Source organism: Homalodisca vitripennis, unplaced genomic scaffold (assembly GCF_021130785.1).
Source record: "Homalodisca vitripennis isolate AUS2020 unplaced genomic scaffold, UT_GWSS_2.1 ScUCBcl_1110;HRSCAF=4327, whole genome shotgun sequence".
Lineage (NCBI taxonomy): Eukaryota > Metazoa > Arthropoda > Insecta > Hemiptera > Cicadellidae > Homalodisca > Homalodisca vitripennis.
Genome location: NW_025777219.1, coordinates 57425 through 78965, shown reverse-complemented (window position 1 = coordinate 78965; position 21541 = coordinate 57425). Strand labels below are relative to the sequence as shown.

Here is a 21541-nt window from a genome sequence, read left to right as displayed (position 1 = left end):
GAAGTATACGACTTTATATCTGTAGTTATCAATCAATGGTTATTCTCAGTTCTCAGTATTAGTTAACAGTATGGTATTCTCGTGTGGGGAGGAGTGTCGTCTGTTGTACTGGAACAACTTGCGGCCACACAGAGAAGTATAATAAGGATCATTTTGAGGAGAAATCGCAGATATCCTTCTAATCTTTTATACCACGAGTTTCCTGTTTTAAGTGTACGGCAATAATATATAAAATTTCTTTTACTGCATGGAAAAAAATACGAAGATTTTATCTTTGTAGTGCTTCACCCCAACTATACTACCACACATAGAATACAATTTGGATATGAAATACCAAGACCAAAAATTGTTCCGTAGAAAAATTTAACTGCTTTTACATAGGTCATGTGCTTTATAAAAATCTACCGGAGCACATACGAGTATTAAAGGCAGAGGGCAAATGTGTAGCAGAGTACAAGCGTAGGGTGGGTCAGTGGTGGTTCAACCTGGGTGATGCTGCTGCAGAGGCACTGATTTGTTCGCGTTACCAATAAATTATGTAGAAGCCTCTTAACAGGAAATATTGTGTACATAAGAATTATTATTGTTGGATGTGGTTTAGTGGTGTTTTTGGATTGTTTTCATCCATCTAACAGTAAATATGGTGGTCAAGCGATGCCTAAATTGAATTCATAATAATGTATTTCGTACAATCTTAAACCAACCTTTTGTAAATTTGAATGGAAAACCATACCATATAAATTTTAAATAAAGAAAGGACTGATTTATGGACTCTTCCCCTTACACAGACCTATAGTCTATATGAGGAGTTTTTCATTTTAAATTATGGAAGTGTACTGTATCTATTATTGTTTTGTGTATGTAAGTAACAAATTTGAATTTGAATACATCTGTTAACTGTAGTTATTTTCTAAATAACAAAGGACATTTTTATTACTCTATTAGACTAATTAACGGTTAATAATTATAATAGAAGAATTAACAGTGAACCATAAATTAACAATAGGTTAACTACTATGTAATTAAGCCAAGTCCAACAATACACCTAAGGTAGATCCAGTTGTTTACACGAAGAAACATGAATTATATGATGATAAACATGAATAAAGACGATGTCTCCACAAGGCTGCTACTTAGTTGCGTTGCTAAAATTGAAGGCATGAGCAGTAAACTTCATGGTGGGAATGAATACTACACCATAAGAAGGACAGGCTCCATGTTAATAATTCTGCCACTTTTTTCACTACACACTGAAATCTGATAGTTTACACACTAGGTAGGACTTTGCCGCCAACTGTGAGAGGTGCCCTAGGAGCCGGCACTGAAACTTGACTCAAGAAGCAATAAACTTTCCATTCATCCCTTTGTCCTCACTTGCCTTAGAGATTTCTGAAATGTTACAATGTGTTACATAGTTCTACTTGCTGCCACGATGTTTACAGTTTCATGTCCATCTGTAGAAGACAATGTTATTTGCTAGGTATTATTTGCTGGTGGCTCGTGAAGAAGTTAGAATAGAAATTGTGAATATGAAATTGCCGATTATGAGAGGTGTTCTTGGGTCGTGTGCTGAAACTTGACTCAAGAAGCAATAAACTTTCCATTCATCCCTTTGTCCTCACTTGCCTTAGAGATTTCTGAAATGTTACAATGTGTTACATAGTTCTACTTGCTGCCACGATGTTTACAGTTTCATGTCCATCTCTAGAAGACAATGTTGTTATTTGCTAGGTATTATTTGCTGGTGGCTCGTGAAGAAGTTAGAATAGAAATTGTGAATATGAAATTGCCGATTATGAGAGGTGTTCTTGGGTCGTGTGCTGAAACTTGACTCAAGAAGCAATAAACTTTCCATTCATCCCTTTGTCCTCACTTGCCTTAGAGATTTCTGAAATGTTACAATGTGTTACATAGTTCTACTTGCTGCCACGATGTTTACAGTTTCATGTCCATCTCTAGAAGACAATGTTGTTATTTGCTAGGTATTATTTGCTGGTGGCTCGTGAAGAAGTTAGAATAGAAATTGTGAATATGAAATTGCCGATTATGAGAGGTGTTCTTGGGTCGTGTGCTGAAAGTTGACTCAAGAAGCAATAAACTTACTTCTAGCCTTTCTATTCATCCCTTTGTTGTCACTTGCCTTAGAGATTTCTGAAATGTTATGATGTGTTACACAATTTTACTTGCTGCCACGATGTTTAGTTTTATGCCCATCTCTAGAAGACAATGTTATTTTCCTAGCAGGATTATTTGCTGGTGGCTTGTGAAGAAGTTGGAATAAAAATTTAACTGTGATGAGTGCAAGACAGTTCTTCTCATTTCAGACTATTGTTTAGAGATCCCAAAGGACATATTCTGATTTGCCTAAAGGATTTTACATGTCAAACAGGTGAATTTTCCAAACTTAACGCACACACCTTTAATTTTGTTTTGTAATGTTGTGCACTTTTATATTTTTCTAGTGCATTCACACTTATCATATGGAATAAGCATATATGGCGCAACAACAAAAAAGAATCTGGATAGATTACTAGTCCAACAAAAGAAAGCTCTATGGATTATTCTTAGACTTAAAAAGACTGACTCCATTAAGAATTATTTACAGAAAATGGAATTTTAAAGGTATACAGTTTATATATTTATGAAACAGTTCTCTATGCGAAACAATAAGAAAACAACACTCGAATTCTAGTTAATAGTCATCAATACAACACAAGTCATAACAGAAATTTCCCACAACATAATCTTGATTTTTTTTTTCAAAAAGAAAACTGATTTTATGGGACATTAGGTCTTTAAAAACCTACCAAGAGAGATAAGAACAAAGCTTAAAAAAAATGAAAATGAAATTAAAATCTTACCTGCTGAACCTTTATTTATTTGAGGAATTTTTGGAAAGAAGGTAAATTGGGAGGTAACTATTTTGTGTATGTGTGTATGTGTGTATGTATGTGTATATATATATATATATGTATACTTTGTTGTTTTCTTTATATAATTAATTTAATGGTATTTCAATAGCAAATTTGTGTTTTTATTTGACACTATTCTTATACATGATATGCATTTCACGAATAAAGTCTTTTTGAATCTTAAATCTTGAATCACTTCCAGGTGTTGTGCTTTAAAGAACTTTAAAAAAGTTTACTTCAGAAAAGGGAGTGCAAAAAAACATTTGTCACAGTACAATGCTTCAAACTGAACAGAAATATTAAGGTTAGTTTAAACCAGACTGTTTCTGTTATCCACTTTAATAAGATTCAAACTATTCTACGAAGTAAAGTGCAAATCTCATGATTTAAGAGATTATACACTGTTAAATATTTTAATAAAAGTGCAAGGACAACCAAAATAGGTGTGATGTAAAAGTTAACAAAAATCTACAAAGTATCGCACACTTAAATAAGTGGAAGTTGCTGTTAGTTCAGAGAGTTAACAAATCAAGATTTTTAAATCATAACAAGTTACTCAATTTTACTAATTAAAAGTTTAGTTGTATGTATTTCTTATAATTATGTTATACAGGTAGGTGTATGTGTATATATAGTTAGTTGTATAATCTTTACACAAAACTGTTTACGGTGTTATGGATTTCTTTACATTTTGTGCTTTAATTTTAAAACTTTTACCTTTTTAGAAGCCCAATAATAACATGTTTTTGCCTAATTTCTTTGAATTTGTTTGGAATGCGTGATTACATGAATCGAACTGTGAATCAAGAACCAATACCTCTTTATTGTATCGGAATCCAATCATTTCGGAATTGCCCATCACTATATTAAAAAAATCAACAATTAAAAATACTGATAATAATACTAACCTATTGCATTGTGTTTAAGTAGGGATCGCTCTACTTCCCACCATATGTCAGTGTTAGAAGCAAGAAGTTTCATGTTGCCAATAATATAAAACCCATCTCTGGCACGAGACAAGGCAACGCATACACGGTTTTCCATCTTCAGAAACCCAACATTCCTTTTATTGTTGCTACGAACCAATGAAAGTATGATGATTTTATTTTCTTGGCCTTGGAAATCATCGACTGTTGAAGCATTCATTGACATGGTTTCTGAATATTGTTTCATCATCTACAACAGAAATAACTAAAGTGTGTATGATATTAATATGTTTCAAATTATTTGTTCTAATAGTTGTCTTCTAATAAGTTTTTAATAAATTGGAAATACGACTGTTAGAATGAATTATTTTCTTAGTTAACCTTCACTCTATGATAAAAACTGATACTACATTTGATTTGCCTGCATATTTTACACTTTTTGTAAAACTTGTAGATTTCTTAAACATTTTAGCTGCAAACATTTTGAATTGACATCATTTTGAAATGGACAACTGCAGAAAGTGAATATTGTGCATTAATGTGTATGTAATAACTCAGCACAATGAAAAATTACAACTAACAAAACTTTTACTAGAATTCCAATGATTGATTGATTGATTATAAAACCATTACTACACTTCAATTGATTGATATTACATAATCTCAAAATATTATGTTTAAGTTTCTAGATTGAAGATGTGTTGAACAAAAAGAACAACTTATTCGTTCAATATTACAAATATTTTAATGAAACATATTCAATCCTAAATTCATTATTATTGCTTTTCAAACATAGACAGAATAATCAAGAAAAAATACTTCAAATTTCAATAGTTCGAATGTAAAAAATCGATAGAGTAAAATTGAATGGTTCTTATCATCCAGATGAATTACAAAACTTAAACATTTCCAGAGGTCTTTCCAGAATTATATACAAGATGCATCAAGATTGCTATGTGTTACCAAATTTCATTAAAATCGGTTAAGTAAAGTTCAAGATTTGAACATTTCTGTTAAAAGTTCAGGGTCAAGTTCGACATAGGTAATGCAGACATCACAAATTTAGAGAAAATTTTATAATCATAAACATAATAACCTAAATAGTTGAATAATAAAATTAAATCTTTTCTATTTATATTAGTTGTAGAAATATAAACATTTTTGCTGAAAATTTTATTTATTGGTAGTCTTATAATTCTTCTTTGCATCTATAACAAAGTAATTTTCTATATAAATAAAAGAAGGAGCCATCTGGATCAGCTGTTATAGAATTATTCTGAAAGAGGAGAAATTATTGATAACAAATATTTAGTTTTTAGACTTTGTAATTTAATTAATGTATAAGAAACCAAAACTTAAGAAATTTCTAAATAAATTAAAGAATTTGAACAATCAGCTAAAACAATTACAATATAAACACAAAAATGAAAAGAAATTTGTTCCAGAATTTAGATAAAGGAATGACCATTTTGAATTATCTTATGAATATATAAAAACTTGCCTTCGGCTCACTGGGGGCTACACCCCAGGCTTTTAAGTGAGGTGCTATCAGATTCGGGGATAAGCGGAATTCGGTGACAGGTTAAGTCCAGATATAGGTTAGTCTGGAAGTTAAAATTAGATCGTAGTTAGTTTTATTTTCTGGATTTTACCAAAGGCATTTTGAGGTTGAGCGTTGGAGGTTTGACAAAAAAGACTGGAGAGGATTCTAGGGGTGGTGGTTAAAATACCGGGAAGTTAACCAAATTGGGTGCGAGATAATTAAGAAGAAAGCGCTTCGGATTAATACGTTCTGCCCTTATACGAGTATACTCATGTTAAATCTACCAGTTTTTGACCAAGGGTATTTATGATTTTATAGAACATTTGGAGAAAACACCTGAAGAATACATTGATGAAATTAATTATGATTATTCAAAAAAAGGTTAAAATTTTTCATCCGTTTCGAAAGGAATTCTCGCATTATAGAGTGCATAATTCTGGCATTTTCTACAAAATATTTTGCAGTACAAACGATTGTCTCACTAAATGGTCTTAGAAGAGTTAAATAAAATAGGGAAGTTAAGATTGAAAGAATATAAGAAATTGAATCTAAATTTGGATTTACAATGTTATCTTTTGAGTTAGAAGAATTTAAAGTACATTTGCCTAACAGATTTTTAAATTGTTTATATGAAAAAGAGATAAATAAAAAGATAAATTTACATTTTTGGAAACAAGATAATAAAGATAAAAAATGTGTTATAATTAACTTTGTAGAACACAGATTTTCCTTCAATTTTTCATTAATTTACGAAATAATAACAATAATTTTTAATTTGTTTTTAAGATTCTTCATGAATTTTCAAAGATTTGCCTATAACTGTACTTAGATTTTTCAATAAAATTGCTTAGAAGCACACAGCTAAAGGCAAAAAGAGTTTAATTGAGAAAGAAACTCAAACAACAGCTTGTGGTTAGACTTAAAATCTTTATTAGTATTTTAGAGTCTACCATATGTCTAATTGTAAGCAAATTAGGTAAAACATATGTACTAGTTGAGGTTTTGTGTACTAAAATGTACTTTCTTAAAGAAACTGACCTTAGAAATATTTCTGACTTGGTCCGAGTACGTGGCCAAAACTGTTATGTCTTCTGGGTGGGTTCCCTGCATTATTAAGTACCTCGCAAGCTGAACCACAAAACTTGACTCATGCTCATTCCTGAAGCTTACTGAATTCGGCAGCTGGAACATTAAATTACAAGCAAATTATATTGTTGTAATGCCGATTTATTTGTCGTTTCAAAAGAACGCTAAAAATAATGTGTGAACAAATTACTTACTTATAAATAGACAATATTCTTTATTAAACAATCTTATTGAGATATGTTACAGAGACAAAAGTATGTCAGAATAGATAGAAGTCTAGTCAAGTCAAAGATTGTCATTCCACGAGTAGAATTATCAAGTGTGTAGAAGGCCTGGTTCTGTAGCTAATGGAGAAGGATTCTCTTCATGGTTCTTGGGTTGTCATCTTTCAGGTAGTCAGGCAGCTTGTTACACAGCTTAATTTTAGAATAAGACAGTTTCTTTTTCAAATAGGGCAGTACAGTGAATAGGGAGTGTATAGTCTTATGCTTATCTGGTGAAGTGAATGTGCAGATGACTTTGTTTAGGAGGAACCTTGGTTCTGTAGTGTATAATGGTTTCCAGGATGCAGATGGGAGTCACTGTCAACAATTTCCAGTCTTTGAATACGTTTCTGCAGTTCTCTCCAAGTCCTATTCCTGCCATTACACTTAGTGCTTTCTTCTGCATAATTGGGACAAGAAGAAGATTTCCATCCGAAGAACAACCCCAGACAGTTATTCCACGACATAAGTGGCTTTCAAAAAGTGCATGGTTTGCAATTTTCGTGGGTTCAGGACTACTACCTGTTTAGTTCTTTTCAGTGCGAATAGAGCTGAGCTAAGCTTATATTGTCTACGTGACTTTTGAAGCTCAGGCAAGTCTCTCATCAAGTATTATGCCTAGATTTTTAACATCGCCAGCTGCTTGGAGGCCTGGCAGTTCACTTATAAGATCTTTTTTAGTACCAAACAAGATTTTTTGGGTTTTATCCTCATTGAGAACAAGATTATTTGTAAGTATATATTCTTGGGGTATATATTGAAGGAAATGAACAAGTCTATTTCTAGTTGCTTTGTATCCTTATTAGCTGTAAGGATACACAGTTTCATATTTAACTAGATGTCCTGGAAGTCGAAGAATAATATGAATAGGACTGGTCCAAGGATCGAGCCTTGTGGAACTCCTCTTCTAACTGGCAGAAGACTGAGCTATACTTATGAGCCCTTTTGATTGTTTCCTTTAGTTCCACTGTCTGACTTCATTCCTTAAGGTAATTTGCAAACCACTGGAATTTTGTTTTTTGGATCCCAAGTCTGTTAAGTTTAGTCAGTATGAGGTCATGACCTAAGCAGTCAAATGTCTAGTTAAGGTCAAGGAGTACAGTAGTTACTGTGTTACCAATTTCTATGTTGCCAATTCTATAAGGTCAATAACTGCAGTAGAAAAAATCCAGATTACCAGATATAAGACCATGCTGCTTGTCAGTTAGTAATTTATTCTTAAATACTCCAAAAGTCAGGTGATTATAAATGTTTTTCTATGAATTTTGAGAGTGATGGGAGCAAAGATATTGGTCTATAGCTGCTAATACCTTCAGTTTTGGATAGATTTGACTTATTTTTAGTTTAGATGGGAAAATGCTTTGCTCCATGGACAAGTTTGAGATTTTAAAGAGTGGGATTATTAGTTCATCTGAGCAATACTTATGGATCTTAGTTGATATTTCATCAATCCCTGTAGAAGTTGACTTTTTCATGATTTTATCGTCTCCTTCACTTTATCAGCTGAATATTGTCGAAAATTTATAAGACACTCTGTAGAAACTGCTTGAAGATTTTAGTGTTTGTAGATGAATTGACATTCATGTTGTTAGCCTTCAGTGTTTTGTCAGCTACATTAAAAAGTATTCATTGAAATGGTTAGCTATAGTCTTAGTGTCTGTATAATTAACCTTCGTGGAGTATTTCTAGCTTACTTGTTTCAGAGTCTACCTTTCTTCTGCTTTTACTGTTAATGATATTCCAGACAGCTTTGGATTTATTGTTGGCTTGTTGTATATATGTAGTGTTGGCTTCTTGTCTGCCCCATTTAAGTTCTTGGTCATATGATTTCTTCTTTGTTGCAGCAGCAGTTGGTCATTTACATTTCCGGACAGTAGGAATTTGTCTTGTATATTTAAAAATTCTTCTTTGAGGGTTGAGAAATTTCCTCAGTGTAATTGATTTGTTTTCCTTTTTTTTTGCCTTCCCCAAGACTCTTTCTTGGGGCATGGCCAGTCGAGTGCAGGTTGGATTGTTGCACTTAGTGTAGGTAGGCTTAATCTACATCTTGTAAAGAAAAAATAGGATTCCAGGCTTCTGTTTATAGTAAATGCTTTAGAGACAGAAGGTTGTTATGGGAAGGTTGTCTTTCTAAAATTTAGGAGTTTCTTCTAGTCTCCTTGGGCATGTTCAGTGAAAAAAATTGTCCAGTGTGGTTTTAGAGTCCTGTGATAGTAACATCGACATTTACGTAATCCTCTAGAGATTCCTCTACCAGTCACTAGATGGCTTTAGATCAGTGTACCGAGATGTACAATTACGATAATTATCCTATTTTTAGTATAATTTTTCTGTTTTCTTACAGAAAATAATTGTATACAATTGTACGATAATTTTGATCATTGATAAAATAGGTAACCATAAATTACCCTAATTTCGTAATTATCATTAGTGTATTTTTTTATTATTAAAATAGTTATTTCCAAAATTTTAATAAATTCCAGCAACAAAATTGAACAAACCATTTATTATAATTTAGTGAGTTACATGCACCATCATCTAAGTCAGTGTTGTCTATGTAAAAATGAAGCTTCATGGAAAACTTCAAGTTTATGGGTCACTTTGTTTTAAGATGATGTGCAGACAGTTAGATAGAAAGACATCTCAAACAACACCTCCGTGGGAATCGGTACAATGATGACGACAATGGGAAAACAGCAGTGAACTCTTAGTCATTGGTAGATTTTTATGAAGTGGATATTTTAAAATTGGATAAGAGGTGTAATAAGTGTTTGAACAAACGTGGCAACTATGTCGAAAAATAGAATAAAAATATGTACCTTCTAAAAAAATTTACTCTTTTGACCTAACCTTTTGTTGTGTATTTAAGTTCAAATGGACCTTACTTAAAAAACACATCTCGTAAAAGAGTAAAATGGTTTAGCCTACTAAGTGAGACATATTACTGTAAAAGAGTATCGACTTAGTGAAGGCATTTACCTTACGCTCATTGAAGCTGTGTGTGATAAAGAAAAGATTTTTGCTGACTCCTGGAATATTCTGTCGGTTCTCGGTGGACTTGTGACTGGTGAGGTCATCGTATATGGTTGGAGATATTAGAGAACAGAACTCCGGTCGCATGCGATGTTGGACATTCAACCGGTAGCAGTTCAATCCATTCTCAACCATCCGCTCAAATAACGAGATGTTTAAGTTGTATTTTTGACATAGTTCATATACTTCAGTGCTAGGCCTCAGCTGTTTGTGGTCACCTGTCAACAAAAGGTTTACCAACTGTTATTTATTTCCTGTGTTATAATATCCATTAATAAAAAATATAATTTTCCATCTTCTGTTACTGCTATAGTATCACTAAACCACTGATCTTAAACAGTACACAAAGAGACGATTGATCTTAGCTCAGTCAAACACCCTATAAGAGAAAAAGTGAATAAATACCAGACATGCATTCTTATGGTGCAGTGTTTGGGAGCACTTTCTTAGAAGCGTAACCCTACACTAATCAAAGCAATCATGTGGGGGTGACAGGAAACATTCCAATTAGCTGTTGAATAAACAACAGAAGCACAATCCTGCCCTACAGTTGGATAGTCAAGTCCATTGGCGGAAAACTAATCCTTCCTAATTCCTCACTTGAGTAGGAATCAATTCTGGCTGGTTTATCGTTTCCAGTAGAACCAACATTAGATCACTGAAATCTAGGCAACCTTATGGACATCATTAGCCACATATAACAATATACTGAGAAGGGAAGATCGAAAGGTCTTGTATATTGCGGAAGATGGTTGATGAGGTTGATATGGCTACCTAAGTGTTGAGGGTTATTGCAGGAATAGACATAAGGGTGTGCCAAAACCTGTCTGTTTAAACTGAAAAGGATAGTTTAGACGGATGTGGGCACCGTCTCACATTCTAGGTATGCTCCATATAAACTTTAAGAGTATCAACTAGTCAGGTCTCATGTGTCATAAATATAAGGTGTGTGACACAACATGTTCTGAGCTCAGAACCGAGACAGTTATATAGATCATTATGAAAGGTAGAATATTGTTGACATTAAACATTACATTACTGTTTACTCAGTTCTCGTGTCATCTATGATATCATTCTGACAATAATTTAGTCTGGACACAGAACTCGCCCCCTCAGACAGCTACCCTAGTCAGTTCACTTATCATATGATATCATTCTGACAGTTGTTTAGTTTGGTCACTAAACTGGCCCCATAGACATCTACCCTAGTCAGTTCACTTGTCATTTAATATTATTCTAACAGTTGTTTAGTTTGGTCACTAAACTGGTCCCCTCAGACAGCTACCCTAGTCAGTTCACTTGTCATATGATATCATCCTGACAGTTGTTTAGTTTGGTCACTAAACTGGTCCCCTCAGACAGCTACCCTAGTCAGTTCACTTGTCATATGATATCATCCTGACAGTTGTTTAGTTTGGTCACTAAACTGGTCCCCTCAGACAGCTAACCTAATCAGTTCACTTGTCATATGATATCATCCTGACAGTTGTTTAGTTTGGTTACTGAACTGGTCCCCTCAGACAGCTAACCTAGTCAGTTCACTTGTCATATGATATCATCCTGACAGTTGTTTAGTTTGGTCACTAAACTGGTCCCCTCAGACAGCTAACCTAGTCAGTTTACTTGTCATATGATATCATCCTGACAGTTGTTTAGTTTGGTCACTAAACTGGTCCCCTCAGACAGCTAACCTAGTCAGTTCACTTGTCATATGATATCATCCTGACAGTTGTTTAGTTTGGTTACTGAACTGGCCTCCTCGGATACCTACCTGCTGAGTGCTGTCACAATGTTAGACTCTAATACTTTACAATAGTATATATAAAACAACTGCTATGACTCACCCAAGAGTATGACATGCTGACACTGGCTGCTGAGTGCTGTTACGACGTGTGACTCTAACACTTCCGCTGCTTCTTCAATCACCACTGTCATGACAAAAAAACCACAAAAGTGTTTACTTTATTTCAAACATAATCCTGTACATTAGTATTTTTAATTTCTGGTAATATTTATTGATGTAAGAGAATAAAACACACAACTTCTGTATGATAGCCATAAAAACTGCTCTTGGTTTTTATTGTGCACTTAAGAAATGTTTCTAAATTCTCATTCAAAATTTTAATTCTCTCAAAATATATGAACTGACTGGAGAAGAAACAGATCAAGCTGAAATGAGCAAAGCCAAGAAAGACTACGACATCATACTGAAAAATCTCAGTTGTAAATTATCAGTAGATCATGTAGCAAAAGCCCTTAAACATGTCTAAAACTAGTCTAAACCCCTTTGGCAAGTTATTAGATCATGTAGCAAAATCCCTTAAGATGTCTTAAAGTCTTTGGCAAGTTATTAACAGTGAGAGGAAAAGTCATGACCAAGAGCTAACTCAACACAGGACAGTTAATCTGATTCACAAAATGTTCAACCATTTAAACCATTACTTTGCTAAAGTCGCAGAACTACTCTCCACCAACAACCAAGACCCTCTAAACGAACTGCACCACACCTGACAGTCTCAAACCATGGCCAACTACCTCTCACTAACAAACAAGAAATGAAGACCATAATAGAAAGCATTAAGCCCAAAACCTCAGCCAGGCTTGATGAAATTTCAGCAAAATTACTAAAACACTGTATGAAATCTTTAATACCACCTCTAGTCAGCATAACAAATCTATTCCTAAACCAAGGTCATTTCATTTCAGATCTATAACAAATCAAGGTTTTAGTTAAAAGCTAAAAGTTGGATCAATACTGAAGCAGGCAACTACAGACAAACATCATTAATTTTAACATTTTCTAAGGTGATTAAAAAGGTACTCTTGAAAATAACACACAAAATGGTGTAACCAAATAACAAGAACAAAGCCTCTTCCAATCAGCAGGGGAGTACCACAGGGCTCTGTATTAGGCCAAGTCCTGTTCATCCTCCTAACGAATGGCCTTGTATAAGGAAGGTCAACAATATCAGTCATTGGCAGAATATTCAAGCTGGCAACAATATTCAAGCTGGCAGAATTTATCATCGACGTTTTGGAGGAGCGAAATAAAATCGTTGAGATACAAAACACACAAAATGGTGTAACCCAAATAACAAGAACAAAGCCTCTTCCAACCAGCAGGGGAGTACCACAGGGCTCTGTATCAGGCCAGGTCCTGTTCATCCTCATGACGAATGACCTTGTCTAAGGAAGGTCAACAACATCAGTCATGATCAAAATAGCACAGTTTATCATCGACGCCTTGGAGGAGGGAAAAAAATCGTTAAGATACAAAACACACAAAATGGTATAACCCAAATAACAAGAACCCCTCTACCAATCAGCAGGAGAGTACCACAAGACTCCGTATTGGGCCAAGTCCTGTCCATCCTCCTGACGAACGACATGCCACAATACCTAGGCACACACTTTTTCCGCTCTGATGTATGCTGATAACACAATACACAGTTGGTGTCTGAATCATCCTTAAACAACCTAGCTGTCAACTCACACTGAACATGGCTTATCAATATTGTAATGGAAATGATTTAGTAGTTAACACTGATAAGACCAAATCGCAATGTCGAAATTCCAGCACTTCCGGACGTAAATTTGGAAACTCATGCCAAGGTTCTGGGGATGATAGTCAACAACAACTTACAATGGAATAGAAAAAAAGCCATCAGTATAATGTCAAAACTGGTTCCTAGAGAGAGCTGCAATTCCTAAAGAGAGCTGCAAAAGTTTTTCCCCAATCATAAGTTTTTAGCAATAGTTGGCTTATTTATACACCCAAGAAGTTATAGGCATGTTGACAAGGAACTCTACAAAGAGGCCACAACATTCATAGATACATCACTTGCCATTCATTACATTTTCACCTGCCCCTAGACCATGCCACAGTTTGAAAAGAAACCATCCTATATGGGCCAAATGCTGTTCACCTTCTACCAGACGACATGAAGACACTCCAAGAACAGAAGCTGAAAATGACTCTGACCAAATGGCTCATCAACAGAACATTCTACTCCATGAATGAATTCCTGGACCGGAGGAGAAAAGAAGCCAACACAACTTAACCAATCTGTATAGAGAAGTTGTAATAAAGATTACTGACTATTGACTAATGCGAGAACATTCAAGACTAAATTGAAGCTGTGGCTGCTGCAGAATCCTTTTCATACGATTGAGGAGTACTTTGCAAGACGGGCTTTTTTTCTTTGAAAATGTATTGTAATTTTAGTTTTTTTTTATTGATGGAGATAGAATTCTCTAAAAATTTGTAAATAAAGAATTTGTCTTTTGTCTATTCACATATTAGAAATGGGTATTCTTAATGCTATAATTCTGTTTAGTTAATTTATTATCCATTGGGGGGAAAAGACAACGCTGAAATTCAGATAGGACTTGATTGTTGGGCCTAGCAGAGACGAGCAAAGGTTGAACTTGAAGAGGGGGAAGAATATGAAGAAGGATCACTTATCAACAAAAAGTGCCATTAAGTAACAAAGGAAATAGATCCAGAATAAGTAAAATATGGTTCTATACCTTGTCAAAACAGTTCCAAATGTTGAAAATATTATAATTGTAAAATTTGACAAGGTATAGTACCATATTTTAGTTAATTATAGTTACAGAGTTATAGGCCATGAATTTTTATCTAGAATAGGTGCAAAAAGTGTTCTTGCCAAAAAAGTAATATCATTTGAACTGTTTTCATAGGTAAAATAAAATTATTTAGTGTACATAAAAAAATCAAAAGATTTTCCAAATCACAACCCAACTTAAGTAATAAATAACTCAACTTGTATGGCTATCATAAGAAAAACATTGTTTACATAAAACAAAACTCACTTATAGAAGGAATATTAGTTCCTTCATGATTGATTATATTGCATACAAATAACAGACATTACCGTATCAGAGTTCTTGCAAATACTGTAATTTGTATTGAATGCAGAATAAAGCAATTGAAACTTACCGATCTTTGCTCCAAGCTGGTTCAAACCAAGGCCTAAGTCTGGCCGCTCCTGAAGTAGTCATTCCTACAACCTTGGCTTTTTTCATAACACTTATATCAGCTGAGTTTCTGGCATCATCCAATTTCTGTTCTAGAACTTGAATATCCCTTTCAATTTTCCTCATCTCTTCTCTAACGCCTTGAGAGATGGTTTCATTTAACAGTTTCTGTTTGGCTGAGTACTCAGCAGCTAATCTCTCCATAGGTTTTGCATATGTATTATAACCATAGTTCTTTGGACGGTGATTCTTTATATTAAAATTTTCCAATACCTCACTCTGGCTTTTGCTGCCAATTCTGATGATATTCTTGGTCTTCTCTAGAATTCCCTCCAGAAATTGGTCCAAGGCCTGGTTCTTGTAACAAACGACTAGAATAGGTGTATCCATTTCCACATTATCCAGAAGTGTGGCAACTATTTGTTTGGCAAGAAAAGTCTTCCCTGTCCCAGGGGGTCCTTGTATTGCTACAAACTCGTTGGTCAGGGCCGCTTGGAAGGCACGATGCTGAGAGGGATTTAATTTCAGTGATTCAAGATGTGGCCACGAAGTAGTACTTAAGACATTGACATAATGATTTCCATTTATTTTGTAGGTTCTAGGACCGAATCCCCTGATATAAGCTGGTGGATTTGGTCTGGAATTGACTTTTATAATGTATTTTTCCATGGGAAATCTTTCATGTGCCATTTTTTGAAGTCCATTCAATACATGGAAATAAGGTTCAAAATACACTTTTGGGAATGCTACAGTGAACTGCCAAGCACAGACATTGACTGTATCAGACTTGCTATTGAATTTTACCATTATTGTGCTGTTGACATTGTCCATGTCAATCACTGTTCCTGAGAAAAAGGTTTCAAATCTATTTGTTGTAAACAGAAGGAGGGAGCCAAATTTGCAGTCCTTTGACAAATCAGCCCAATTGACATTGTTATTAAATTTTATCTTGTGGCCAAATTTCCCACCACCAATAAAAGAAGATCCTGTTACTTGTACTTGAGTATAGAAGGAAACTTCTGGATCGTCATTGGAAGAATTATGTCTTCGATAGTCTATAATTCCTTTTCGAAGTGAACCCATAAAATCCTCTCGAAGAAGTCTAAATTGTACTGCCAAGTAATGGTCCACATTTCTATATGCACCTTCCACAATATTCTTTTCCAATTCAGGAGTACCGAACAAATCTTTTTCTGTTGGAAAAATACTCACAGTTTTCATTTCATGAATGTGTTCATCAGTGGTTTCACAACTTTCCTGAACATAACCGACATTCCTTGAACGTTCCTTTAGAGGTTTTTTATTACTCCTCCTCCTGCTTTCACTGGTGCTACCTGAGCTAGTGATTACTTCCTGCGTTTTACAAGTTTTCTTTGATTTTCTTTTACGGGCTGATGTAACATTTTGATTTCTTAAATACTCAGGATAACGAGTCTTAGAATCAATCAATGTATTTTTAGGATTTCCGTCAATAGAAACATGTTGAAATTTATTAGATAAATAATAATACTCATCATCATCATCATAAATCATGTTTATGTTCAAAATATATATTCCAAAGGTTATATTCCCAATCTCAAAAAATATTGAACTCTAACATGTTTTACAGTATTCATCAAATATTTAGATCTGTAAAAATAAAACAAAATTAATCAAATCATACCCATACATTTTCAAAACCATGTACATACAAGTTATAATAAATACATCACCGGTTCCCAAACTGGGCTTCCTGGATTCCCAAATGTTTATGTAGAGCTGAAAGGGATATGAAATAGATAAATTAACAATGGAAGATATGTCAATTGTACTTTTCTAAAATAACTTATAAATAACTATGGAAATGAAATTATAATAGTTAACTAGTTTTTAACTTAAAGACCCTCAGAACCCCTCCAGTAAGCGACTGGCCTTCACTCATTGAATTTAGACTTTCCCACACATTTTGTCCGTGCCAGGACTCCTCCACTAAGCGACCACCCTTCACACATTGAATTTAGACTCTCCCACACAGTTTGTCCGTGCCAGGACTCCTCCACTAAGCGACCACCCTTCACACATTGAATTTAGACTCTCCCACACATTATGTCCGTGCCTCAGGACTCCTCCACTAAGCGACCACCCTTCACTCATTGAATTTAGACTCTCCCACACAGTTTGTCCGTGCCTCAGGGTCCCTCCACTAAGTGACCACCCTTCACACATTGAATTTAGACTCTCCCACACAGTTTGTCCATGCCTCAGGGTCCCTCCACTAAGCGACCACCCTTCACACATTGAATTTAGACTCTCCCACACATTTTGTCCGTGCCTCAGGGTCCCTCCACTAAGCGACCACCCTTCACACATTGAATTTAGACTCTCCTACACAGTTTGTCCGTGCCTCAGGACTCCTCCACTAAGCGACCACCCTCCACACATTGAATTTAGACTCTCCCACACAGTTTGTCCGTGCCAGGACTCCTCCACTAAGCGACCACCCTTCACACATTGAATTTAGACTCTCCCACACATTTTGTCCGTGCCTCAGGGTCTCTCCACTAAGCGACCACCCTTCACACATTGAATTTAGACTCTCCCACACATTATGTCCGTGCCTCAGGACTCCTCCACTAAGCGACCACCCTTCACTCATTGAATTTAGACTCTCCCACACAGTTTGTCCGTGCCTCAGGGTCCCTCCACTAAGTGACCACCCTTCACACATTGAATTTAGACTCTCCCACACAGTTTGTCCATGCCTCAGGGTCCCTCCACTAAGCGACCACCCTTCACACATTGAATTTAGACTCTCCCACACATTTTGTCCGTGCCTCAGGGTCCCTCCACTAAGCGACCACCCTTCACACATTGAATTTAGACTCTCCTACACAGTTTGTCCGTGCCTCAGGACTCCTCCACTAAGCGACCACCCTCCACACATTGAATTTAGACTCTCCCACACAGTTTGTCCGTGCCAGGACTCCTCCACTAAGCGACCACCCTTCACACATTGAATTTAGACTCTCCCACACATTTTGTCCGTGCCTCAGGGTCTCTCCACTAAGCGACCACCCTTCACACATTGAATTTAGACTCTCCCACACATTATGTCCGTGCCTCAGGACTCCTCCACTAAGCGACCACCCTTCACTCATTGAATTTAGACTCTCCCACACAGTTTGTCCGTGCCTCAGGGTCCCTCCACTAAGTGACCACCCTTCACACATTGAATTTAGACTCTCCCACACAGTTTGTCCGTGCCTCAGGGTCCCTCCACTAAGCGACCACCCTTCACACATTGAATTTAGACTCTCCCACACAGTTTGTCCGTGCCTCAGGGTCCCTCCACTAAGTGACCACCCTTCACACATTGAATTTAGACTCTCCCACACAGTTTGTCCGTGCCTCAGGGTCCCTCCACTAAGCGACCACCCTTCACACATTGAATTTAGACTCTCCCACACATTTTGTCCGTGCCTCAGGGTCCCTCCACTAAGCGACCACCCTTCACTCATTGAATTTAGACTCTCCCACACAGTTTGTCCGTGCCTCAGGGTCCCTCCACTAAGTGACCACCCTTCACACATTGAATTTAGACTCTCCCACACAGTTTGTCCGTGCCAGGACTCCTCCACTAAGCGACCACCCTTCACACATTGAATTTAGACTCTCCCACACATTTTGTCCGTGCCTCAGGGTCCCTCCACTAAGCGACCACCCTTCACACATTGAATTTAGACTCTCCCACACATTATGTCCGTGCCTCAGGACTCCTCCACTAAGCGACCACCCTTCACTCATTGAATTTAGACTCTCCCACACAGTTTGTCCGTGCCTCAGGGTCCCTCCACTAAGTGACCACCCTTCACACATTGAATTTAGACTCTCCCACACAGTTTGTCCATGCCTCAGGGTCCCTCCACTAAGCGACCACCCTTCACACATTGAATTTAGACTCTCCCACACATTTTGTCCGTGCCTCAGGGTCCCTCCACTAAGCGACCACCCTTCACACATTGAATTTAGACTCTCCTACACAGTTTGTCCGTGCCTCAGGACTCCTCCACTAAGCGACCACCCTCCACACATTGAATTTAGACTCTCCCACACAGTTTGTCCGTGCCAGGACTCCTCCACTAAGCGACCACCCTTCACACATTGAATTTAGACTCTCCCACACATTTTGTCCGTGCCTCAGGGTCTCTCCACTAAGCGACCACCCTTCACACATTGAATTTAGACTCTCCCACACATTATGTCCGTGCCTCAGGACTCCTCCACTAAGCGACCACCCTTCACTCATTGAATTTAGACTCTCCCACACAGTTTGTCCGTGCCTCAGGGTCCTCCACTAAGTGACCACCCTTCACACATTGAATTTAGACTCTCCCACACAGTTTGTCCGTGCCTCAGGGTCCCTCCACTAAGCGACCACCCTTCACACATTGAATTTAGACTCTCCCACACATTTTGTCCGTGCCTCAGGGTCCCTCCACTAAGCGACCACCCTTCACACATTGAATTTAGACTCTCCTACACAGTTTGTCCGTGCCTCAGGACCCCTCCACTAAGCGACCACCCTTCACACATTGAATTTAGACTCTCCTACACAGTTTGTCCGTGCCAGGACTCCTCCACTAAGCGACCACCCTTCACACATTGAATTTAGACTCTCCTACACAGTTTGTCCGTGCCAGGACCCCTCCACTAAGCGACCACCCTTCACACATTGAATTTAGACTCTCCTACACAGTTTGTCCGTGCCAGGACTCCTCCACTAAGCGACCACCCTTCACACATTGAATTTAGACTCTCCCACACATTTAGTCAAATCAAATTTTTTAGCTGGTGAAACTGCATCTGCACTTTTCTTGTTTGTTGTAATTGTAATAAATTTGTTTATTGATACAACATATTATTACAGTTCAAAGCATTATAACTTGTTTTTATCTTATAAATAAAAATGAATGTCGAAATGTGTTGGTAAGCGCTAAACTCAATAACGGGTGGACGGATTCGGTTAATTCTTTTTGTAAAATGTTCATTGAAATCGGAGGAAGGTTTTTATGAAGGAAAAATTAAGAAAATTTACCTGGATTATTTTATAATTTAGGAAAAATGGTAATATTTACGTTTTATAATCTAAACTTTAGCTGAAACTAAACAGCTGATGACATTTTCAAATTCGTTGAAGAGGCAAAAACATTTGTTTACATTTTAAATTATACAACAGTGGTTGATCAGTAGTGATGCAGATAGCAAAGACAAAGTTAATAGTTATAATATATGGGATAGTAATACGTTATGTAGTAACTTTTACTCCAGATTGCGCCAGTGACAAATTAAAAACATCTAAAGGCATTGTAGATTCTATTCAAACACTGTTTACAACCCAACCATAATAAACAAACTGTGAATAGTTTCAAGTACGGCTCGAATCTGGAGGGCTTCCTTGGCATTGTGATATAGGATTTTAAAGTGGCTTATGGAGATACAGAGAAATATATACTAAAATGCCTCAACGATACATTCTTTCCCAGACTACACTCCGAAAAACAAGAGTTCTCTAAAGCGAATTTGTATAAACGCTTATTTTCAAATGATACATGAACTTATTAAGTATTTTCCCTTTATACCAGAAATAGGTAGGAGTTAAAAGTAAATATTTCTTATTTTACCAAGCGAAGTTAAGGCTAAGAAGACTGCCCTAATACTTAACCTGGGACCAACGGCTTAAAGATGACTTCCGAACCATCACTCAACGGTTACCCATCTAGGAGCAACCACGCACGACATTGCTTGATCCGGTTATCTCGGGATAACCGATGTACCCGCTACACTGCACCATTGGGAGTTAGATAGGATTTCCCTCTAAACCGTAATAGGCTTCTCAGTCCTACGTATGTATGTATATTATCTTCGCCGGAATAACAAGGCAAACTCTTCTATGGAACTGGAAATATCTTAGACCTAAAGTAGATTACAAGAGTCGGAATTAGAAGTTTTTTGACCGAAGTAGGTTTTTGAGATACAAATATTTGGTTGATCAAGGCGACATGTCAGACTCTGCCAGATATGACGACGGTTATATTCGAAAAATAATTCTAACCAGAAATGCTCCTACACATGCAAAATGTGATATAATAGTCAGGTTAAACTCTGATCCTCCTTCCTTCTATATCCTGCCTACTTAAAAAGTTAGAAACATTTCATAGAAATGCATCATATTACATCATAAGCGCTACTGCTAAGTAGTATAAAAACTTTGATTTTGAAAATTGCGTCTGAAGCTGCGGTCTTATAAATAAAAATAATCTCAAAATGTGTTGCTAAGCGCTAATCTTAACAACTGGCAGACCAAATAAACTAATTCTTTTTGTAAAATATTCATTGAAGTCCGAGGAAGGTTTATATGAAGATAAATATCATAAAAGTTCCCTGAAGTATTGTATAATTCAGAAAATGGTAATTTTTACTATTCATATTCTAAATTAAAATCCACTAAACAGTTTAGATTTAAATTTTAGAACAGTGCTTGATCTGTAGTGATGTATAATCTGAAATATCTATATGACTTGGAATCCACTGTAGAGCAATATTTTTCTTCAATTCTAATATTTTGAATATTATTGAAAAGATTTGATTTTGTTTCGTTAAACTTTCAAAGCTGTTTTCTATAGCGCTTACTGCTGCCTGCGAGTCTGTTAATATAACAAAATTATTAAAGTCCAAATTATTTATATATACAGTACATTTTAAAATTGATATTAGTTCGCTTTAAAAATTAAAAAGATT

The 21541-nt window shown here is 36.2% G+C and overlaps 1 protein-coding gene across 3 annotated transcripts in view; it reads right to left on the bottom strand.

Moving 5' to 3' along the window:
- The window catches only part of LOC124371204 (NFX1-type zinc finger-containing protein 1-like), a 45700-nt gene that overhangs the window by 7153 nt on the left and 17006 nt on the right, over positions 1 to 21541 (bottom strand). For 2 of the 3 annotated variants that reach the window (XR_006923230.1, XR_006923231.1), the window contains exons 2-4: positions 14727 to 16393; positions 11608 to 11691; positions 9916 to 9981 (exon numbers count right to left, since the gene is read on the bottom strand). Coding sequence is in view for 1 of the 3 variants with exons in the window: in XM_046829533.1 (XP_046685489.1) it covers positions 3821 to 4088; positions 6420 to 6563; positions 9710 to 9898 (601 nt within the window). In the remaining 2 variants the exon portion in view is untranslated. Of the gene's footprint in view, positions 1 to 3820; positions 4089 to 6419; positions 6564 to 9709; positions 9982 to 11607; positions 11692 to 14726; positions 16394 to 21541 lie in introns of those variants that run through there. The other variant, XM_046829533.1, reaches the window with a different exon arrangement.